Raw genomic sequence first — 25,493 nt, 5'->3', positions numbered from 1 at the left:
CTGTTAGCACAAATGCACTCAATAACCATAAATATGTTTTTAGTGCTGACCGTTATTATAATTTTTCACCTATCACCTGTGATAAAACCATCTGTAATAAATAGGAGTATAAGTAATTCAGCTGAAATATTTTTCTACAGATGCATTTCCAGAGTTAAATGAGAATGTGTCTCTGAAACCACTCTTCAAAAGAATGGTGTTAGCTCATCAATCACTCTTCAGATCATGTTTTTTACTATGTTTCCTACTCAAATGTGGGTCTGCTGAGATTCTGACTTTACAACTTCAAAAAGTGGTTTGCATGAAACTGTGTTGAGTGTAGATTTTTATTTTATAGTAGATAGTTATAAGGCTTGCAGTCCAGGAGACCATTAAGGAACCTAGACCAATTTCCCAAGGGTCCTAGAGCACTGTGTGGTTATGTGACTTTCTCAGTCACCCAGTAGGCAAATAAGAGTGAAGGAATAAAACCATGGATTGCATGAAGTAGCTAAATAACAGGTCATTGCCTTAATCTTGTACACTAACTGCCAGACCTGGTGCTATTTATTTGCTAAAGGTGTTATGTTGTGAATAATCTTGCATACCTGTTTGTTACTAATTCTGTGGGCAGAGTATTCACACTGATGTCAGTGAGATATGCTTATACATTACTATGCATCATGTCCTCTTTAAATGTCCATATATAGTCCAATGTTTACTGGATGACTCTTGGAATATGAATGTGGTCACAGCTAAAGGCTGGTTATAAGGCTTGTTGCTCCACATCCTCACTGTAAGAAAAAACAGTAAGGTAGTGGTTGCTCACTTCTTTCCCACCTAGCATCTGTTTGTACCTGCATCAGGGACAGAAGCCCTACCTCTGTGCCAGCAGCCCATTCACTTAGCTTGCTGCCGGAAAAAGCCTAATCCTCATTGCTTGTTCTGTGTGAACTTTATTAAAAGCAAAATCAGATGAATAAAGTACAGTTTTGCAGCTAATATTATGTAATACTGTAGTTGATCACGTGGAATATCCTAAAGAGGAAATGAAAGCAAACAAAAAAAAACCCACACACAACTGCAAGCATGTAGTAACTGAAAGCTAGATATATACTGCGGCTTACACTCTAGTTTCTAGAAATTAATGTTTCATTTTTATGCACTCTGCTTGAAATATCTGTATAGTTCTAGATATGCAAAAACATATTTGTATTTTTCTGCTTATGCTTGTATACACTCAGACTCAAGAACAGCATTTATTATGCAGCTCACCAGAATTGGATGTGTGGTACTCTTTTTGCGGTAAGTTTAACTTCTCTATGCCAACTTTTGAAAGGAAGAAGCCATTTATTATTTTTTTCAGCTGTTTAACAGCAAGAGTCATGGCTTCTGGAGTTTGGATTCAATTCTCTTTTCTTCTTTCTTCCTTCAAAATATTTTAATTGTGGTTGTAGTTTTTTTGTCCTTTATTTCTGCATACTGTTACCTTCTTCATAATGTTTTGATTATTGAATACTTTTACACTTTCAAACTGTGTCATTCTTTCTCAGGCACTGACATGAACAACACTGGTGTGGTCTAAAATAATGATATGTGACCAGCTACAAGACTAGGCAGAATTATTATGATCTAGAAGGATTCCTACTTTTCTGTAAAGGTATCTTACATTCTCTTAGTCTGGGTATGCGTCTTATCTAATACAATTACCACAGTTAATGCCAGAAATTAGCCGAGTAAGTGTAATAACTGAGAATTATAGTTATACATTCTTAGACGTAGTGCATAGTACTTGTTTCATCGTTGTTTACAGTGTTAATGACTCAGCAGGCAGCACATTCGATTTTAGTTCATAAGGCTGTGGGCTCTATTCCCACACCAAGTAATTGGATTAATTTTTCTAAACTGACACTGTAGTGCAGCCTATGGGGGTGCTAGAGTCCTGACTATGCTGTCCTTCAGTTGCGATATCAAACTGAAGCCTCATCTGTCTAAGCTGATGGTAGCTCAGGTAGACATAAATGATCCCATGGTATTTATTAGGAAAAGAGAAGAGAAGGTTCCCAGATGCCCTATCCAAATTTCCCCTAGTTAGGATGTATACCATCTTGGCTCTCCCCTGAAAAGAACATGCTGGCCTAGTGGGACTAGCCTGAGCAACAAAGAGTAAATAAATAAAAACAACTGATCACTTAGGAGAGTGCAAAACCAGGCATTGGTAGCCACCCAGTTTTTCTCTAATAATGAGTGGCATTTTCTTGATGTAATCAATTGCCTTCTTTATGAGATACTGAAGAGAGAGTGTTAGTGTTGAAGAAACATATTAAAATCAGAATTAAATATGTATACAAAGTTTGAACTAATATTTCCATATTTGGGTTGCCTTTAGTGGAAGCTCAAGGAGAAATGCAAATTTGAGACTGCACATCGTTTTTCTGTGTAGATGCCTCCCAAGAAAAATACCATGGCGAAACTTCACAGCCAAATGAGTGCCTTTGATTTATTGTTTAACTTTCCATGATTGTTAAGGAAATGCATTCTGTTGTTTACACTTACTTTGTTGTGAAGATCTTGAATAGCTCTCAGTGTGTGTTAAATGTGATGAATATAAGAGAAGATGCATCTAAAAATGGAATAAATTTGCACCTCATTGCACTTAAAATGATTTTGCCATTAGTTAAATAAAATGTTCTTTGGAGGATATATTGGAAAAAAATTAAGCTGACCTGTTTTTTTTTTTTTGGGTGGGCATTAATATTTCAAGCTTGTGTCCTTATAGCCTTCAGGAATTGTATTTGTTGTTATTCTATGCAGATATCTTTTAGGTCCTATAAACATACTGAAATTGTTCTTGAAGATGATAATTTACTTTCATTCATATTTGTGGGGAAGGGGTATTCTACAGGTGAGGTAGCTATTGTGTTGATGTAATGCATAAGATTGCCTGTTTTCATTTTTGTGCCTCTAGCTGTGAACTGTAACCACAATTTTTTAACAAGATTGGATTAGCTGTTTATTGTTTTTAGTTATTTAATTGAATCAGACTCTTCATCACCTCAAAAACTTTAGCACACCGAGCCTATGCTTCTTTAAGCTCTTGCAAATTCATATTCATCACTTCAGTAATGCTGTCCATCTACCTTAGCTTCTGCCACCCCTCATCTTTTGTCTTTGATCTTCTCCAGCATCGTTGTCTTCTGTAATGAATTCTGTCTTCATATTATATGGCCAAAGTACGAGTTTTAGTTTTACTATCAGGTTTGCCAGTGAACAGTCTATATTTATTTCTTTAAGTACTGACTGATTCAATCTTCTTGAATTCAACAGAATTATTAGAATTTTTTTCCAACACCACAATTCAAAAACATTGATTATCTAGTGCACGACCTTATGTAATAGTTCATCTCTCACAGATATATGCTACTAATAGGAAAACATAGCTCTGACTTTATGGTGCTTTGCTGACATTGTGATATCTACTCTTTAAAGTCTTACTCAGATTTGCCAGAATGTGCTCCAATAAAAGCATATTTTAGTTTCAAGGCTGCAATCCCTATCTGCAAAGATCAAGTGCAGTAAAATAAAATGTGTTACCGCCTCTACTTGTTCCCCATCTATTTACATTGAACTGACAGAGACTAACATTACTTTAGTTTCTTATGATAAGCAGCGATACAGCTTTTGTACCTTCTACTTTTACCCTCGGCCACAGACTTGTCAACTCTTCCTCACTTTCAGTCATTAGAGTGACATCCTCTGATATCTGAGGTGATTAATAGTTCTCCTAGCTACTTTGATTCCATCACCTGGTTCATGTAAAGAAGCATTTTGGTTGATATATTCAGAAAATAAATTGAATAAGTAGGGTGACTGCATACAGCCTTGATGTGCTCCTTTTCCTGTCTTGCTCCAGTCAGATATTCTACATTCAGTTTTAACTGTTGCTTCTTGTTCTGCATGTACATATTCTTGAGGAGGCAAATAACATGACGTGGTATCCCCATTTCTCTAATAAATGGTCACCGTTACTTATGGTCTACACAGTCAACATCTTTAGAGCAGTTAATAAAACAAACAAATACTTTTCTGGAACTCACAATACTTTCTCTGTTATCCAGTGGATGTTGGCAAATTGTTCTTTGGTGCCTCTGACCCTTTAAAACAGATTTGCACATCTGGCAGTTCTTGGTCCATATATTACTGGTGTCTAGATTTCTGAATCTTGAGCATTACTTTGCAGAGGTGAAACAAGTGCAATTGTTTGATAATCTGAGTACTCTTTAGTGTTACCCTTTTTTGGGATTAGAATATAATTTGATCTTTTTCGCTGTCATGTTTTTTAAATTTCCTGTCAGATTCTAAACAGCACTATAACAGCATCATTTTACAGGATTTTATGCAATTCAACTGAGATTCCATCACTTGTTCCTTCTTATTAGCAAGGCTTTCTAGGGCCCATTTTTCTTTACTCTCCAGGATATCTGGCTCTATATCAGTGACTATATTGTGTTATCAGTGATGCTATGGTCCTTATTATCATAGATAGCCCTTCTGTATATGCTGTTACCTCTTCTCTATATCTTCTGATTCTGTACTTTGTGGTCCACTCTGTCTTTCTCTTTTATCATGCACATTTTACCTGGACATTTATCATCAGTCTCTTTGAACAGATCTCTTATCTTTCCCATTTTGTTGCTTTCTTCCAATTTGCACTTTTCATTTTCATTTATTTGGATTAATTATTTTCTTTATATGACAGAGATTATCCCTTTGAAGTCTCATTTGCATCACTTATGATGTGAGTGGGTTTGGTATAATGATTAAGGTCTTCGCCTCAATGATACAAGGTACAGGGTTTGGTTCCGCCTATGCTAAAAATAGCCCTTCAAGGCATTTAAACTAGTATTCACCTATGAATGTAAGCAAAAGGATAACTTTTTATTACTCTTTTGTAACAGCTCATGTTTTCCTCACCCTTGAATTTTCCTTGTTGTGAATCTTTTAATTTCTCCAAACTAAATCAGACATTTGGATTGAAAATTATGGAATGATACTTTATGTCCAATAACTGGCCAGATCATTGCATTATATTAGGCTATAATATCTTAGACCTGGCCCTTATCAACATAGCTCCTGCCTGTAACCCATCCCAAACTCCTGCCTGTAACCCATCCTAAGATCCTGCCTATAACCCATCCTATATATCCTTATTCATTGTTACATCTGACTAGAAATCAGTTATCTTCTCTGTCAGGCCCAGTGGTATCACTGCAGCACCTAATGAAACCATCTTTACGGACTTTAAAACTCTATATTTTAATATAAAATGTTTAAGCTTATAGTATACATGCACAAGCTTTTGAGTATGAATCTTTGTCAGATGCTAAAAAGCATGTATTCTCAATTATAAAGTTTAAATAACATTCACATAACATTGACAAGTCAGCAAATCACAACACAGTATCAATTAAACAGACATTACAGTATATCAAAACCTTGTCAGATATTAAAAATGGTAAATTATATTTTAGATGTTTCTTTTCAGAATTCTCTTAATACTTGATGATTTAGCTCTGGTTCAAAACATGGATATAAAAATGTAATCCATTTATACTCTGCTGTCTGTGATTCTAACACAATATATCTTCCTCTAGTACTCTGTCAGTTTTTTTAAATAAGTTTCAGCACAAATATATGCCCATCATTTGTATCTAGAGCATTTTTAGCCAATGATTTAGTTTGAATACCTATATATGTAAACTTCAAGGCTTCTGTAATGAGCTTACACAGCTCTGCCATAGCTGCTAACATTGGCCAATTGTCTTAGTAATATTCTTCCTAACTTACTCAGCTCCCATTATATGTCATTACATATCAAACCTTTGTGGCAACATTTAATGCCATATATGTATCTAAAGGGGCATTAAAACATAGGGTTGAGCATTTACACTTCTATCACATATCACTCTTTCTTTATTCATGCAGATTTCTTCACCATATCCTCTCATTAAAAAACATGTTTAGAGATTAATTATGTCTCTTTTTCAGAAACTCGTTGTCTTCAATAGTCAACCTGCTGGTCCTAAGGAACTGGCCTCTTACAATGCCATTAAAAGTATAGTGAGGATGCATACGTTTTATACAAATAGCCGCGGGTGGTGTAGCGGTAGCGTTATCGCCTCACAGCAAGAGGTTCTCCCATTCGATTCTCAGCTGGAGCGCTTTCTGTGTGGAGTTTGCATGTCCTCCCCACAGTTGAGTGACATTTGAAAGACATACGTGAATGGGCGTGCCTTCGTTGAAGGTTGGGCGTCGAGCTGGCACCTCGGCACCATAAAAATCTACTGCCAATCATTAGCGGACCGGAGTTCCGCTGTGGCAACCCCTAACCAGGAAAAGCCTAAAGAAGAAGAAGAAGAATTTATTAGTTCATACCTCTTTCTTATGGTTAGTTGTGTTAATTTAATTATCCTGCATAGACATTTTAATGTCTAACACTAATATCAGTCAATGAATAAGTCAATTTAAATTTCAAAAGAAGCTGTGGTAGTACTGAAATGGATGACAAAGTATTCTAACTCATTTACATTTCCTAACCAAACAAAAAAAAAATCATGCATAAAATGCTACATGGTCATTAAGCACTCCATCTTTATCAAGCACTCCATCTTTATCAAAAGTATATTTGTCCTCTTAAGTCAACAGTTCTAGTCTAATGTAAGTACTGGTGAGATGAGTACCCACCATCACCCCAGATTGTTCATGGTAAAATATAAGATTAAAAATACAATCCTTATAGGACAGCACTGTATCTAGCAGCATACAGTTTTGATTTTTCCTATTGCACATATTACTAACATGGCACAAATTTTCCATGACTGCTTGTTTTCCATATTCATTTGATATCACAGCAAAAAGTAACATAAAATCTAACATAGTCAGGATAAATCCATCTATGATCTTATTATCTTGTCATACAAAAAATGTAGTAAAAAAATCCTTGGTGTCTTTAACATATAGGATTGAGACTGGCTCTTCAATCATAACCTGTTTATTATGAGTTCAAGTCATGGAATCCAAGAAATTCACCTCAGGAGCAGAGCTTAAAGGTCAGTCTTGGCAACCATGTTGAGAACGTATTAAGGGTTATAACTGGTGGGACATGATCATTTTGTTTGTAGTTTATGGAACTTATCTGCTCCACATACTACCAATTACAGACAAAAAAAGAAAACAGAAAAAAGTAAAAGTATAGGGGTGTGAAGTGCTCTACTCATTTTTAAAGCCACTGAAAACCAGTAAAAAAAACTTTAGCACCGTCAAACCAACAGAAAGCAGAAATGAAGTGTGTCTCTGAAGAACAGACCACTTTAAAGGCTGTTAGAAACACTGTTCTGTTTCACTTTTTTATGTGTGGCAGTGCAACGTATCTAATCACTTTTCAAGCTGTTTTTCATTCTGCCACTGTTCTTTGCCAAGTTGCACTGTCCACTTTCAATCCCCACAGTGAGACCTGATTTCAACAACACTTAGCAGTGCATAACAAAAGCTTGTTAAGCATCTTTCTGACATCAGAAGTGCGCTTAATAACTTTGTCTTTTCCCCTTTTTTGGAGTATAATTATAGTGCCCCCTGTACTAGAAAGCTTTTAACTTGAGCTTAAATGGGTTTAAATCCTCCATGTACATGAGCAGAAATGAGTTCTGCCCAGCCATTACTATTGCATTACACAAGAGGATGCTGAGAGTCTTTAATGGACTTTTGGTAGCCCAGTAAATCAGATGTTTTGGTGCAGTAACAGTTGTAAGTCATGCAAAACTCCTTTAACTTAAAAAACATTTTCTGTACTGGCATTCTATTAATATCATGGAAAGACTAATACCTGACAATGAATTCAGTGCTACCATAATCCATAATCACTATTGTCCACCCTGTATTAGCTTGTTAAATTATTACATAATTATTGTTCACTATCTTCCTTGGTGCTGTTTGCTCTTTGACAAAACTGCAATATATTTTAGCAGTTTCATTTGGAAAAAGAGCATAAATTTGCTGTGCACATAAATTGTAAAATACTACAACCAATGGCTGATTCATAGGAACCAAACTGCTAGTTCTTTTCAAATGCTGGCAGGCATTATCAGAAGAATGGCAGAAATTCTAAATTCAGTTAATGAATCAACAAGCTGTTATATCTTTGCTGGTAGAAAAGATACACTTTTATCTAACAAAGCTCTTTCAGTTTTCACAAGTACGTTCCTGGAAAGATTAAGAGTAGTGCTTTTTTTTTCATTTCAGTTCCTGTGTCCTCCTTCTCAACTTCTTCATCTTAATAGATCTCTTGCTGGCATCTCCATTATCTCTGTTAGAAACATTGGATGGTATTCACAGTCACTATTCTTGGGTGTAAAGGCAATCTGCACAGGTCGCTACTAAGCTCTGCTTAGGTATGATTCATGGAGGCAAGCTGCATGTGTGGCAGCTTTCAATGAACTTATGCAAATGAAGAGTTAATAAGATTCCAATGAGAAATGTTGCAGAATTTTTTATGCCATTAAGCCCTCTTCCCACCTCTTTGCAGTTCATAGTTGTTTCTTCACGTGTTTCAGCACCATGCATGGAGAAGTTATAAAAGTTGAAACCATGACTTTTATGTTTACTACTCTACATTTGGAAAAGATGCTCGCTGTTGCTGCCAGTTCAGCTATTTCTTGGTGCAAGCTGCTTGTCTTGACTGAGTCAAAACTGTAGGCACCCAGAGGCCCTTGCTGGCCAAGAAAGTGCAGCTATAGACAAACAAAAACTCATTACAAGTTTGATTAGTGGCGACGTAGCACTTATGTAGATTGAGACACCAACAGTGACCAGGCAGTTTCTGAATGCGATGTGGAATCTACCTAGTGCCATCACATGCACTGCCCCTGTCATTGTACTGTTACCATTTCCATTCTTCTATTAATGCTGAGCAAAAGCTGCTGTCTTACAAACTATAGCAGCCCTTTTAGCGTATTTTCATTATATGCAGTTACCAAAACCTGTATGTTTTGTAAATGAGTGGTGATTTACTCTAGGTTGCCCAAGTCTGGAACAGCCATTTGAACCTCCCAGTGTAACTCTGCAAACCTGTAAGCCCCATGCACTTAGTTGTGGGCTTATTCATCCCATGGTGAACTTCAAGCCATGATGAGCCACAAAATCTGTCTGGCAAAGTGGTTGTACTTATACATGTATGCTTGAACTGAAAAAAAAAACAGGCTTAAGTATCTAACTGCAAAGCAACATTGTACTAAATAGAGTGATCTCATCATAATAAGATTAACTGCACTAAAATGTGATCTAAAATAAAGCTGTATATGCGCTTTGTACCTTGCTTATGCAAAACAATTCTGCAGTCCAAATTAACTACACAGAAGGGAGGTCAACCATAAATTATGCACTGGTTGCTATGGTTTGTCTGTACACACTCTGTTATGGGCTAAGAAAATAATCCCTTCTCCCAGTCAACAGTACATGAGTAACAGGGCTTTTCTCTCCTACTTCACCTCCACCAACCCCAGATAGATAATGTACCCCCATTCAGTAACAGCAGTTCCTATTTACTGAAATAGGAAATTATTAGGATGATAGTGAATGATCTTAAATTCAACTTGCATATGCAAAATTGCATAAGAAAAACTTATCCAAAACTAGGGATGCTTTGCAGAGACAAAATTTTCTCGCCAATGCAACTAAAGCTACACTTGCAAATACTTATCTCTTCCCTACACTTCTTTATGGCACTCACATTCTTACTAACCTCCAGGCATCACAAAAATCAAAACTTTAGCAATGGTATTACAAATTTGCTACATTTGTAGCAAATACCTCTTTCTGAACCCACCACTCTATAACATTAAAAAGACTAAATTGTTTAGAACTACCCCATCAACTAACCTGCACAGAACTTCTTATCATCTATAAAATTATCCAGAATCAATCTGCTTGTACGGCACTAAATAACATTGTACACAAGTATATTCCCCGTCCAAAGGCCAAAAAATCCTATCTATCCACAAATCTATGAAATCTGCTGGGCACTGTCTGTACTCATACCAGGTTGCCAGGGCCTGGAATGTCTTATCACTATTCATCAGGTCAGTACCCTCCCTTCCTTTCTTCTCATCCTTCAAAACCATTCTGAAAGACTTTCTAGCCAAAACCCATCTCTGTTCTTGCTCAACTCCAAGATAAGCTATACCTGTAAATGTAAACAAATACCTAGTCATACCCTGTCATGCAGCAATAGCATTGTTGCCTCACCGCAAGAGGTTCTCCCGTTTGATTCTCGGCTGGAGTGCAGGGAGTGCCTTCTGTGTGGAGTCTGCATGTCCTCCCTGCGGTTGGGTGGGCGTTTGAAAGACATGCATAAATGAGAGTGCCTTCATTGAAGGCTGAACGTCGAGATGGCACCTCGGCATTTGTGAAAATCTACTGCCAATCATCAGTGGACCGGAGTTCCGCTGTGGCGACCCTTAACCCTAAAAGCCGAAAGACAACAACAACCCTACATCTCCTTACTATCCCTTCTTCACTCACTTCCTTACTTCTATCAGTTTCTCTCCCCTGGCTATCTCTCTAAATATATCATAAGCCTGCTTTTCTCTCACTTTATATTGCAATTCCTGTTTGATTATACTAACTTACCTTTAATGTCTCTATAAACTGGCTAAAATTTCTCTAACGATTAAACCATTGTCATATATTGGGCAGCGCAGTGGTGCAGCGGTTAACGTTGTCACCTCACAGCAAGAGGTTCTCCGGTTCGATTCTCGGCTGGGGTGCCTTCTGTGTGGAGTTTGCATGTTCTCCCTGTGTTCGCATGGGTTTCCTCCGGGTACTCCGGTTTCCTCCCACATTCCAAAGACATGTATCTGGAGCATTTCTCCCCGGGCCTCCGCTGAAAACAGGCTCTGTGGAACCTAGTCAGACTTTCCCGGTCAACAAATGATAAATAAATATAACTTGTATCTATTCTTAACCAATTATTTAAACTGTATTTGTGTTTTTGTCTCACTTTTAAAGACTGTAAAATTATTGTTCTTAAAATATTGTGTAATACTTTGGAGCTTTTCTTCCCAAGCCTCTGCTGAAAATGGGTTCCTACCCAATTGAACTTTTCCAGTAATCGAATCTCAATAAATAAATAATAAAGACTACTGCAGCAAACAATTGCTACAGTATATACCCTGCATGGAGTGCTACAGCTCTCTAGATTTTAGTTAAAAAAATAAATTATATATATATATATATATATATATATATATATATATATATATATATATATACATATTATTTTAAATTGTAGCAAACTGCTTGCTACAAATGTAGCAAATAGTTGCTACAGTTTAGACCACATACAAAGCGCTGGAGCTCCCTGGTTTTTAGTTAAAAAAAAGAAACCTTGTTTTTTTTTTTTTAAACTGTAACAAACTGCTTGTTATAAATGTAGCAAACAATTGCTACAGTTTAGAGCACACACAGAGTGCTACATTGCTCATGTTTGACCACAAATGCAATACTAGCTAAAGGATAAGCACACCTCAAGGCTTGTCAAACAATATAGCATGCATGAGCTATTCCATGTCCAACTAACCATGGGAAAAATCCATTACCATATTTTTGCTAGCTGTAGATCCCCCACCATGAATCAGGAAAGCCAGACATCATATCTAAAGTTACTAGAATCACTCATCATCCAGCCCATTACCATACTCATGGGTGATTTTAACTATTCCTCCATTAATTGGGAGGTGTATACAACCACTAACATGCAGGCCCAATGATTTCTTGACTTTGTAAATTCAAATGCCCTGGAGCAGCCAGACTGTACTCTCACTAGAAGAACAAATATCCTAGATTTGGTACTCACAAATATGGGACAGTGCTGCACCCCCCCCCCATGTGTTGTCTTCACTGGTATGATCAGATCAAAAAGTGGTCTCCCTTGAAATAAAGATAAAAGTAGTCCCCCTACCTAACCCCCAAAACTTTAAGAACTTTTCTAAGGTAAATTACCCCCTTTTATGGGATAACATAGCTGGTTTCCATGCTCCGTCAGATCCAGAAAACACAGAAATGTATGCAGAGGTGTACACAAAAGCCCTGTATAAATATATAAACAACTGCATATAAAGAGCAGTATCAGGCCAAAATAAACCCAGGTCAAACTAGAAAAACAAGCCAGCCTGGTGGACCCCTAGTATTTGCAAGTTATATAACAAAAGAAAGAACATTTTGTTGAGAAGTAAGAAGTGTACATAACAGAGCAAAATGCCCCTCCTTAGTATAAACAAGTGAATCAGGGAACTAGTCAAGTCTCTGAAAGCAGATTTTGAGGTAAAAATAGCCTCCAAAACTAAGGATAACCATAAGGCTTTTTTCAGTTGTGTCTGCTATCTTAAGAGCAGCACCCAGCAATGTGCAGAATTAGTTGTAGAAGGCATCACCTATACTCAGTTGGAAGACATAGCAAATCTGCTGGCTGAAAAATGTTACCTCCCCTTCACCCCCAGTTCTCCACAAAGAAATACCCTCCACCACTCCACTGCCAATTATCCTCAAAAAACAGGTTGCCGTTACACTCTCTAAAGCTAAAAACACAGCCTCAATGGGGCTTGAAGACATACCAAGTTACTTCTTAAACAGCTTAAATCAGGACTTATTAGGCCCATTAGGATTTCTGTTTATCTACAGTCTTCAGACTGGCTTTGTCCCGGTAGAGTGCAAGCCAGCAACAGTCATCCTTGTGTGTAAAGGGAGACCATCTTCTGACCTGGGAAATTACAGACCCATAAGTTTGACTAGTCTTATATGTAAGGTAATGGAAAGAATAATCATGGACCTGAAAAATAATGATGTATGAAAACCTCCAAAAACTGGATCTGACCCAGTCTGGCTTTGTCAAGGGCAGGTCATGCCTACTGAAGCTGATGGATTTCTTTGAGAAAGTCACTAAGGCCATGAATGAAGATAAAACAGTACATACTGCCTAGCTAGACCTGCCCAAGCCATTTGACACAATTCCTCACTTGGATATTATAAATAAATTCACAAAATTGGGCATAAATCCCTGTCACTAGATGCTTAGCCAATTGGCTCATGGGCAGGACATATATGGTAAAAGTGGGTGGATCCAGATCCAGCAAGAGGGCAGTTACTAGTGCTGTGCCACAGGGCTCAGTGCTGGGACCACTCCTGTTCAGAATATACTTTGCTGAAGTTAAGCTTAGTGTAGAAGGCCTCTGGATGACAAAGTTTATAATCATGTCCTATACCCAAACAGGACATTGCGGTCCAGGCATTTATAAGCTACCTCTGTCCATAAGGGACATGGGTGCCAGGCTCAATGTAAATTTCCTATTCCCCATCTATTTGTCTAGGTTGTGCTTAAACTGAGTAATAGATGAACTCAGCTTCACATGGATGGGAAGCCTGTTCTATAGAGGGGCAGTCTCTGGGACACATATTTGTCTTTCCAGCATGTTCTGTTTAAGTCACATACAAAATTCATGTCCTTAGACACTGTATTTCTGGTACTCTTTGACTTATGAATATGTAAACAATTCATAAGTGTGGGGTTTGCAGATGCCTTGTAAGCCAGGCATAGATCACCCCTAAACAATCTATAGGAGATTGAGCAGAGGGGAAAGGGCTTTAAGTTGGTCTGCATAAGGCAGGTTTGTTATGCCTTGTAATCTTTTTGTAAGGAACCTTTCAGGTCGCTCTAGTTGCTGCAGATGCCTAGTCAGGAACATACCAAAGAAAGCATTGTACTCTATGAATGGTCTGATAAGGGCAGAGTGCAGTGGGATAATGACCTCTTTGGACGCAGATGCTATGCCCTTACTTATAAGTTGTGCAACATAAAAGGATTTCCTCTCTACTGTGGCCACATGGTGGTCAAAGGTAAGGCTAGTGTCTATGTGCATACCCAGATCCCTGACCACCAAGTCAACTCTTAGGGGCGTATTAGTAACATGGTAATTAGCTGGGATGTTGGCTTCACAAAGGGTACAATTATGCAGTTCTCAGCACTGAGTATAACTCATTCCCTCCAGCTCTTTTAAGCGTGTACCTTTAACTCCCAGTCCGTGTGGCTTCAGCCTTTAAAAAATTTAATTATTACCTTATTGTTCTAACAAATACTCATTGACAGAGGTCAAATATTAACAAAATTGTGTTTGCCATCATGTATGCTTCAAGATAAAATATTCTGATACCTTGTATGTAGCATGGTTTGGAATTATAAATGCAAATATGAACAAGCAATATTTGATGCCTAGAGGCACAGTAGGCAGTACCTGCAGAAATGCCTGAAGGTGCACTCAGCTGTAATGAGTTAAGACCATGGCTTTGGCACCATTTGTTAGTCAGAGATAGACTTTCTTGAAGACTGCTGGTGTCTGCAGGGGTGTCGGTGATAACCCCCAGCCTACAATCATCTGCAGACTTAGCCATATTCCTTCAGCATTTGCTTCCATTTCAGAGAAATAGATGCCAAGAAGGAGTGGACCTAGTACTAAGCCCTGGAGGAATCCACTAGTGACTGGCATCTTGGAGCAGATGGCATTACCAATTTTGACCTCCTTGGTCCTATCAGTGAGCCATTTGGTTATACAGTGGGTGATAAAAAGGTTTATACCTAAATTAGTGTGTTTCTCTATAATGCCTGAGTGAGGTATTGTATAAAAAGCCTTGGGCAGGTTGAGGTAAGCTGCATGTACATTCTTACCTTCATCCACTGCTTTGGTGACCTTCCCAAAAATGTCCACCAGATTTAATAGGCATGACCTTCCTTTAACAAAGCCGAACTGTAATGGGTCTAGTGTTTGCAGGTTACCTATGTCCTCATTTATCATGTCCATGATGATTCTTTCCATGGCCTTACATATGAGGCTAGTCAGACGTATGGGCAGTGGTTGGACTTCCTTTGTGCAATGGAATGACTGTAGCTATCTTCCATTCCTTGGGCATAAAACCAGACAGAAGGCTCCAGCTGAAAAGTATTTCAAGTGGACCAAAGAGGTCATGTTTCATGCTATTTATTAAACATCCTGGGATCTTATCAGGACCCACTGATGTAGTGTTTTTGGCTTGTGAAAGTGCATTGATGACCTGTTTCCTAGTAATGGTTGGGGGTATTATGTTATGTGGTATATCCTTTGCACTATTGGGTGGAGTGGGGTGAGAAATTTGAGATAAACTTGCCAGCCAAAAGGTTGGCATTGGCTTCTGGTTCAATGTGTGTGATGCCATTTACAATACGTTTTGTGTATTGTTGTGTATTTCCTCTGAGGTTACAGACATATCTGTATAAAGCTTTGTGGTTGTTCTTTGCCTGAGAAGCTATTTTTTCTTCAAATTTTGCCTTTGAAATATTAATTGACCCTCTCAGCTGCCTGTTTAGATTGGTCAGGTGGCTTTTAGTATGTTTAACTTTGTTACTCCCATGCTTGGCCAAGATTTTTTTCTTTTGTTGTATAACCATTTGATATTGTGATTCCATCAGGGCAGATTGTCTTTTGAGTTTGTCTAATTCTTAATATAAGTGGGCACAGCTCATTCTATACAGCTATCAATATGGTTGTGCAGAGATTTTGTAAATAACTCAGGGTATTCTATGGTGTTTACTGGGTTTGGGGTACTTGGAATGTAGGTAAGGTATTGCTTGGTAGAGAGATATTAGCCTTGGAATACTTCCTAAAGGTTTTTGGTTTCACTGTATCCCTGGATTTAATTTTCATTTTAATAATTATGGTCATATCTGATGAGCAAAGCTATTACATTGGGTGAGGAACACTGACCCCTCCATGTTTGTGAGTACAAGGTGAAGAATGTTTGTACCCCTAGTTACAGAATGGATCAACTGTTCCAGGATGTTGATATTAATAAAGTTTAAGAATTGCTGGGATTGTGCATTAGAAGTGGTGCAGGATTCCTAATCTATTGAGGGGTAGTTGAGATCCCCCATGAATATTGCATTGGGGTGAATGGTGAGGGACTGTAGTACATTGAGATAGGTAGTATGGGTTTTCTGGGAAATGGAAGGGGACCTATATGTTGCTAGGATATGGTATGACACCTTGTTTATGGTGAATTGCACAGGTATAAGTTCCAGTGGCTCACACACTTTAATGAATCTGGATGGGAGATTGGTCTTAATATAGATGGACAGTGATACACCTTTAGTTCCCTCCTGTGCAGTAGCTGGTCTAAAGGTGTGAAAGTCATTATAACATTGCATTGCTGGGGTACTGTCAGGGGTCCATATTATAACATCGAAGTCTTACAACTTCGAATGTTATAATATCAAACTGATTAGATTGAAACACGAGAAAACTGAACAGTCAGAATAGCGAATTTTGTTCCCAGGGAAAAAATTTGCTTTTCCGACAAACATACACATAACACAAGCACACCAAAATAAATAATCCACACACATACACTTCACAAAACCCTACCCTAAACCATACATACACCACTACCTATCCACTTATCTTAACCCAACCCTAACTCCAAGGTCCCTAACTATTGCACATTCACCTTACCAACTCCCTAACCCTAAGGTCCCTATTGCACACTCACCTTACCCGCTCCCTAACCTTAAAGTCCCTATCGCACACTCACCTTACCTGCTACCTAACCCTAAGGTCCCTATCGCACACTCACCTTACCCACTCCCTAACCCTAAAGTCCCTATCGCACACTCACCTTACCCACTCCCTAACCCTAAGGTCCCTATCGTACACTCACCTTCATTCACACACTTCCCTTAACCTGGTCTGTAATCTTCGCTCCACAGTCAAGGAAATAGTGAAGTTGCCAAAATGGCCCACCAAATACTTTCCCTAGAAAAGTGTTCGGTGTTCTGCAGCTTCGCTATTTCCAGCGTTCACTGAATAGGGTTCGATATTATAACATTCAAAGTTGTAAGACTTCGATGTTATAATATAGACCCACTGTCAGTGACTTTAAACTATGTCTCTTTTACTACACAGATGTCTACACTCTCCAGGGAGAGGAGAGCTTGTAGGGAGTGAAGTTTCTTGTTAAGACTTCTAGCACTGAGCAGTACCACCTTCAGATATTTCTTCACAGGTTCAGTTAAGTCAATAGGTTTATCAGTTTGGCATTGCCTAAAAAAGGCACTATGGTGATGAAAAAGGTCTTTGACAATATCCAAAATCCTAGAGGGGGTAAGTGCTGACCATCCCTGGCAAAGCAGCATTGTCTCTCAACCATGTCCTCCCAGGCTGTCAAATATTGTACCCCCTGGATTTGACATCAATACTTTTCTATTGGTAGCATGGCATCATCCTTGGAGAAGGTAGTATGCTGTTCAGTGCTAAGGTCATATCTGCTTGTGACACATAATCAGTGAGCTCGATCACATTTTGCTTCATAAAGTCAAGGGAGGTATGTCTTAGGTTATTAACATCCACACGAACTATGACAGAGTCATACTGGTACCTGTGGTTCAATGGCCTGAATGCCTGTGTGACTTGATGGATCCTAGCCCTAGAAAGGCAGCTAACCATGACTCTCTCCTTACTCAGTCTGGTGAGGGGGACATCAGTATACCTCACTATAAAATCAGCAATGACCAGGAAATTTGGCTATGTGCTGGTTGGCCTTAAGGGCTTAGCAGTAGAGGTATTGGATACAGCGTTAGTATTTGCAGTTGTGGGTGGTGTTTGAAGTGAGTGTTTACATGATGGCTGAGGACCCTTTCTTTGATTGTACTGTGCAGGAGGTCTTAATATTTTAGGAAAGTTACCTCTAATTGCCTCAGCATAAGTAGTTTTATGTGTATGGTCTTTAGCCTGTGCGGTATGCGTGGTGCAAGTGTCACTGACAAATTCTATAGGAGTGGTTTTGGTTGAATGAGAGGGTTTTGCCTCCAGCGTTAGAGTGTATTTACACCTCTTGCATACACTATCTATTTTATTAAGAATAAGTGGGCTGTCAGCTACCATGCCTCAGAATGCCTATCTCAACCAGAGTGGCCACACTTTACTCCCAGAGCAGCTGCTACTCTCACCCTGCCTTAGCTATGCTACTCTTCTTTGGCATAATAATTTAACATAAATATAATTAGTTTTTTTTTTCTGCTATTACAGGATGAGTTTCAACTCTGCTGGTTTAACAGCTATCTGGCGGTTTTATATGCTTCCTCTATGACAAATCAAATTAAAACTTGGTGAGGAGCTAATTTGCCAAGCATAGCTGGTTACGAATTTAAACTAAAGAACAACTTAAATGTCAGCATTTTTTTTTTTTGCAGGAGGGAGATATCCCCCTTCAGTACCTATATGAAGGATAAGCTGCCCAGACATCCTGAGCTTAAATATATGAGCTCCACAGCTGCACCAACACAGAGAGAAAGGAAGTTTGTGGAAGCAATTAAATCAGTGCCTGTGCACACTGGAAAACTACCCTGGCAGTAATTTCCTATGGAAAAAAGCAACTGAAGGGGTTCAGTATCAATTAGTTGAAGTCAGCTGATAGAACCATGTCCAGTCTGCCCTCAACAAGACGTGGGGAAGTGATTTCACAAACATATTTTGCGATGCTGATTTCTCCTAGTAAATAGAAAACTTTATATAACCTTATCCTACAGTCTATTAAGCAGCCTATTACAAAATAAATCTGGGCTGTTGATTCAGACAATGCCTTGTTTTGTAATTTTGTATTCAAAGCCACTGTTTTTCCATTTTCCAACAAAATTCTGTAAAATTCTATAACTGTATAAAGTATAAAACGAAGGGATTCATAGGCACTGATATCTTAGTATAGATTACTGTTTCAGCAAATCTTAAATTTCTCGTTAGTTTTCTTAAATTGGTATTCTGTTTTTAAAATTTGCTTTCAGTCTCTTACAGACAAAAGCTGGCTTTTCATCTGTTTGTATAAACTACAAAAATTACAAAATAATAACTGTGCTGACTGGCATCTAAAGTCACCAGCATAACATATGGAATTTCAGCAAATGAAAATGCATGTCCATTATTTTAGTGAAGATAAATTACTGGCTTTGTCCACAATTAACAGACTGGTAAAAACCAAATATAGAACCCAGTCCTGCCACCATGCTGTGCACAGTGAGTATAAGCATGATGCATGATTTCACGTCACATTTCTGAGGCTGGTGTTCATGCAACTTGGAGGGAGGGACAGATTTTAATTTAATCATCATTATATAAAGTCAGTTAATTTTCTGCAGCTGTAAATTAGAAAAGACAAAAACATAAGCCAGATGCCAGTAGCATAGCTAGGGCAGGCTGAGAGGGCCAACAGCCCTGGGTGCAAAGTGTTGGGGGTACAATCAACCAATCCCAATTGATCTTTAATGTAATACCTACTTTTAAAAGCCAGTGTTACATTTGCAGTCAAATCTCTGTACTGTAGTGCTCAGTGTGTAGTCTAAACTGTAGCAGCTGGATGCTACATTGTTGCAAACAGTTTGCTACAGTTTAAAAGTAAAATATTTATTTTTTTAACTAAAACTTGAGTTCTCTAGTGCTCCATGCAAACAGGGTATGCACGGTAGCAACTATTTGCTACTGTTTAAAAGTAGAAATTTTTTTTTATAAAGCATGGTAGTGGTCAGATAGATAGATGTTAATGGAGGTTTGGGGGCAGGTCACAGAAACGGGACCTGAATGGCTGGAGCTGGAAGGAGGGTTGTATGTGTCATACATCTGGCCACCTGGCTGATATGCCAGTAGAAGGAATCTCCACTTTTTTTTTTTGCGAGGGGAGGGGGGATCCATTGATCTAATTTAATAAGTTGACCACTTTTGGCTTATTACAGTGAAGTGCTTTTTATTTTTTATTTATTTTTTTTTTGTGCTCTTCACTTGAAGAACTGAGAGGGTGGGGTGCTGGTTCATAGTACAAGCCCAGGGCACTAATTGAACCAGCTACGGTTCTGGCAGAGACACACAACATGTTGTTACATGACCAATCATTTTTATATATAAATGTCCATTTCTTTCTTTCAGAGATGGCTTCATGTTAAAAAACAAATAAATGGTTGCTTTAATCAACAACTGAGGAATAACACTACCAACTGATAAAGTATAATTTCATTGATATTACATAAATTACATATTTACTGAATTCATAAATTAAGTAGATATGTAGATACCAAAAGATATTACATCATCAGCTGGACATGAAAGTTACAGCATTAACATATTAGTTGTTTAATGTATAACTATTATTTTTCTTTTGGGTTAATTTACTTGGTATACACATAGTATTATCTTGGAGTCACAACAAATTATTATATATTTTACTAGCTGAAACAAAAATAACTCTGGGAGATTGCCATGTTTTACATGCGTCCGGAGTGTTTCTCCCCAGGCCTCTGCTGAAAATAAGCTCTGTCCTAGTTGGACTTTCCCTGTCAACAAAATGATAAATAAATAAAAAATAAAATAAAATACCATTACAAATCAGAGGCTTGGACTATCTTTTAGAATTTGTTCTGATGAGATGCAAAGTACAAAATCTTCAAATGATTATCTGCTAATTGCCCTAATGGCAGCATTTCACACTTCCAGATGGAAGGCTCTCGCAATGAAAAAGGTTAGCAATGACAAAATAACTTGCCTACAAGTGCAATTTATAAATGAAAGCATAATATGGAAAATCCTGATTTGTAACAAGTTTATGATTTGTTCTTAACATAAGCAGTGATGGGGGAGTGATAGCACCCCTAACATCCTCTCCAAATCCACTTATGTTGGTAAGTGGACAGGGATATTGTAAGGGCTTTACTGAGTTTATATGAGTTTTTACTGCCCACAGACAGGGAATGGTGGCGTACGTGGCCTTCCTGTTCCTGTGAATATTAAGGTATGTATAGCTGTCACTGTACTTGCCACAGGAACCTTCCATAGACAGACTGGGGATGTGCTCGGTATTTCTCTGGCTTCAAGCTCAATGATACTTCAGCAGTTCCCTGACATACTTTTGGTATGTGTGAATCAATATATTTATCTACCAGTGTCACCACAGGATTGAGCCAGAACCATGCATGCCTTCTATGGATGTTACATTTCCCTTTGGTGTTTGGTGCCATAGATTGCATGCATGTTACCATTAAGGCCCCATCAGGACCCCTGATTGTTATTGAAATAGGAAGGTCTACCATTCTGTCAACTGCCAGGTAGTGTTTTATGCATGGGGTTACATCACCAACATGTTGGCCTAGCATCCAAACAGTGCCCCTGATTCCCATATCTGGCACACAAGGTCACCTCTCCCTGCATGGTAAGATGCCCCATAGTTAGCTTGTTGGAAAGATGATATTTTAACTGTAATTATGTAATTACTATACTTTGGAAAATGTATTGCTTAGTACTAAACCAACTTTCCCCTGTTGTGTCTTGTCCCCCTTTTTTTTTCTTTTTGCCTTTGCCAGGTGATGCAGGCTACCCACCTGAGTCTTAGGTAATGACACCTATCCATAACACTACAGCAGCTGCCAGAAAAAGGTGAAACACTGTCCTGGCCCAGAAATGGAAGTGTTTGGCCTTCTGAAACCTGTTCTGTTCCCTGTATGAGTCTGGTGGTGCCCTTTACTATGACCCTGTGACTTCATACAAGATGTTTACTGTGCATTGAATTCTGCAAAACATGACCATGCACCAGTCTGGTAGTAAATTACCTCATAATGGTAGTGCAGCTCCAGCTGCAAGGCCTTCTATGAGTGATGATAGTGTTGGTGACCAGCTGGCAACAGTAGTACAGAAACCCATGCAACTGACTTGTACATGGTACATGGCAGTGCAGGCAAGGAGGCAGCATCTAGTCCACAACAATGGACCCTGAGATTCAGGTTAGTGTTATTGTATTATAAAAAATACATAGATTATAACTGATGCATGCAGTATTATGTGTGGGCTATGCTGTGAGTTGCAAGGCCTATTGTCACTGTAAATCGGACAGTCCCTCTTATCTTTAAATATTTTTAAATTATTTTTATAGTATAGTTATATGGTTTATATGTCTGTTTGTTTACAGGCAGCATATAATAAGACATATGTCTGAATGTTCATGGAGATATATGCAGTGATCTGCATTGCTCTGAGTATAACTCATCTCTGCATTTAATTTCGATTTGAAGCTCTTTAGTTAAGGTTTGATCACTTCTATTTTGTATCTTATTCTAGTATTACATTTGTTTTGTTTTAAGTTTTCTGTTTTGTTGGAGTTCTAAGAGTTCTTGGCTAGGGTCAGTTAAAAAAGGTTACCAAAAAATTCCTTTGCAAACTATGAATAGCATCAGTTAACTAGTGGGAGGAGCTGAGAGACAGCATAGCTCCTTTATTTAGAAATATCTATAGTTAGCTGAAGTGTTTGTGTAGTCTGCATTGTTCTGCGAATAGGTTCATGGGTTCATAGGTGTACTAGGCTAATGGCCCTGGGACCTTTACAAGCCTAGCTATAGGATTACCCTGGCATAGTGCTACCCGACCTCAGTTCCCAATGCATCTGTTGAGTAGAGCCACTGGAGTTAACCCTGGGGTGAATTTTCTGTTTCCCATCCACTCATCAAGATTTCTCTTGAAGAGGGTCAGTGAGGTACTCTGCTTGACATGTATGGGAAATCTGTTCCATAGCATGGGCAGTCTCTGGGATATGAACCTGTCCCTCTAGCATGTTCTGTTAATTGTGGTAATGAGGTTGCAGTCTCTGGAACATGTGGTGTGGAGGGATTGGGATTTCTTTAGATTTAGCATATCTAACAGAGCTGGGTCAGACATGGCATTGTAAGTCAAGCAGAGATCACCTCTAAGTAGGCAATATGAGACAGAGAATAGTTGGAATGTTTAAGAGTCTGTCCATATAGGATGTGTTTAAGGCCTAGGATCCCCTTTGTGAGGTACTTTTGCGGCCTCTCCAGTTGTTGCAGGTGTCTTGTTAGGTACATGCCAAATGGGGTGTTGTACTCAATGACTGGCTTAATGAGGGAAGAGTTGAGCGAGACAATGACCTCTTTCTTCCTGGATACAAAACCCTTAGTAATGAGATGTGCCACATAGAAGAACTTTCTGATCACAGTGGCAATGTGGTGATCAGAAGAGAGGTTGCTGTCAAGCTGTGTTCCCAGATCTCTTATAATGCCTTCTGTGTTCAGTGGACAACCATCAATGTAATAATTCATGGGAACTGGGTTTTCCCAAAGGAGATGATGAAACATTTTTTGGCATTGAGCTTAAGGTCATGGTTCTGACACCAGTTGTTGGTCTCAGTTAGGCCATTCTGTAGGATGTCAGTATCACTTGGGGAGTTAATAACAGCTCACAACTTGCAATTGTTTGTGAACTTTGTCAGCCAGAGTCCCTTTGTGTTGGCCTGGACTTCAGAGAAGTAGATACCAAACAGGAGAGGACCCAGGACAGAGCCCTGTGGGACTCTACTTGTGACTAGTCGGCAGTCTGATTTGGAGACAGCTACTTTCACACTGTGTATTTTATCTGTGAGCCAGTATGCAACCCACCTAGTGATATAGGGGTTGCTGCCAAGCTTAATGAGTTTTTCTATGATTCCTGAGTGGGGAATGGTATCAAAAGCCTTGGCCAGATCAAAGTAGGTTGTATGAACCACCTTGATTTCAATCACAGCTCTGGTGACTGACTCAAAGAAGTTGACCAGGTTGAGTAGGCATGATCTACCCTTCACAAAATCAAACTGTGTGGGATCCAGAGTTTGGAGATTTCCTATATCCTTGTTTATTAGGTCCATGATGATGCATTCCATATCTTTGCATATCAGACTCATCAGGCTAATAGGGCGATAGTTCCCAGGGTCTGTAGTCGCTCCCCCTTTGTGGAGAGGGATGACTGTAGCAGCGTGCCATTTAGTAGGGACAAAGCCTGAGGTGAGGCTGTGATTGAACAGGGCACACAGGTGAGGTGCCAGTTCTGTCTGTAGTTCATGTAGAATACAACCAGGGATATTATCAAGTGCCATAGAAGCTGTATTCTTGGCCTTGGACAGTGCTGTTTTAACCTGTGCCGCATTAATACTTGGTGCCTGGCAATCTACTGGTATTGTGATTGGTCCTTTGGGGGGGGGGGGTAAAGTAGTACTGAATCTGTCAGCCAGTATACTGGCAATATCTTTTGGCTCAGTATAGGAGGTACCATTGTGCAGTAGCTCAGAGAAAATCTGAGTATTGCTGTGGAGATTCTTTACATAACTATAGAAGGCCTTGTGGTTGTCTTTACTATCTGCTGCAATTCTGTTTTCATAGCTAGCTTCAGAGGATTTGATGAGGGATCTCAACTTTTTGTTGAGGCTGATAAGGGAGTTTTTCTAGTCTTGGGACTTCACCTTATTTTGCATCAGTTTCCTCCTTCTGTTGTAGAGTTTGTTTATGGCAGGGGGCCACCAGATTGGTTTCCTTTTTTTTGGAGGAGAGCATCTTGGTTCTATTGGGTATGGCGAAATCCATGCATTTGTGTATGTGTTTGTACAGTGCATTGGTGTAAGATTCTGCGGTCACACAACTATTTTCCATTTGCATGGGTGCCGTGAAGTTAGCCACCTCTGTTTTTAGGAACCCAAAGTTAGCTTAAAGGAGTTTTTCTTGGTGGTTACCTTTGCAGGGGGGGGGGTGTGGATTTCCAAGGTGATTAGTTTGTGGTAGGATCTAACCAGGGAGGAGCTGACTACTTTGTGTAGCGCAATAATCGCCCATGTTAGGAATGACCAGGTCAAGGATGTTGCTACCTCTTGTGGGGGTAAGAACAAGCTGGTCCAGGGCATTGGAATTAATGAACTCCAGGAAACGTTGGGCAAGTGGATTGGTACATGAGTAGTTTACCCAGTTAATGGAGGGGTAGTTGAAGTCACCTTGTAAGAGAGTGTTAGGTTGGAACCTAATATTTTCCAGGGTGCTTAAGAACATGGAGTGTGAGTCTTGGGACATGGTTGGGGACCTGTAGCAGGGTATGACCTGAATCGCTGTCTTACCCAATGTTAGCTGCACCTGAAGTATCTCTGATGTGTTATGTTGGGCTACCAGTCTGGATGTGTGCGCATCTTTTATGAATATGGAAACACCACCGCCTTTGGAGCTTTGGTTCAAGTTCTGGGACCGAAAGGTGTGGAATGAGATATAGCCTTGTAGTGTAGGGGTGCATTTTGCTGCCTTGAACCAGGTCTCTGTTACAGCATAAACGTCAATGTTCTCCATTTTAAGGAGTGCTTCCAGCGAGTGCATTTTGAGATTTAGACTTCTAGCATTGAGCAGCATGACCCTCGGATTGCATTTGTTTGTAGCTGTTATGGTGGTAATTTGGTCATTGGAACACCACCTAAAAAAGGCACTATAGGAGTGGCAAGAGCCTTGGCCAGTATCTGGAAGTCCAGGGGTGACAGATGCAGGCCATCTCTGGCAAAGCATTGAGGTCTGTCAGCCATGTCATCTCAGCAGACATATACTGGATCCACTTAAA

General features: G+C 39.1%; 1 protein-coding gene across 2 annotated transcripts in view; it reads left to right on the top strand.

Annotated features, from left to right (window-relative positions):
- Window positions 1-1,055: 1,055 nt before the first annotated feature.
- LY96 (lymphocyte antigen 96) overlaps window positions 1,056-25,493 on the top strand; it is a 382,527-nt gene continuing 358,089 nt past the window's right edge. For both annotated transcript variants that reach the window (XM_044067219.1, XM_044067218.1), the window contains exon 1: window positions 1,056-1,284. In XM_044067219.1, the coding sequence (XP_043923154.1) occupies window positions 1,176-1,284 (109 nt within the window). In that variant the 5' untranslated portion in view covers window positions 1,056-1,175. The remainder of the gene's footprint in view (window positions 1,285-25,493) is intronic.

This window comes from Protopterus annectens, chromosome 3.part1, assembly GCF_019279795.1.
Source record: "Protopterus annectens isolate FY-2018-M chromosome 3.part1, PAN1.0, whole genome shotgun sequence".
Lineage (NCBI taxonomy): Eukaryota > Metazoa > Chordata > Ceratodontiformes > Protopteridae > Protopterus > Protopterus annectens.
The sequence above is the reverse complement of the archived record's forward strand: the minus strand, read 5'-3'. Positions and strand labels throughout refer to the sequence as shown.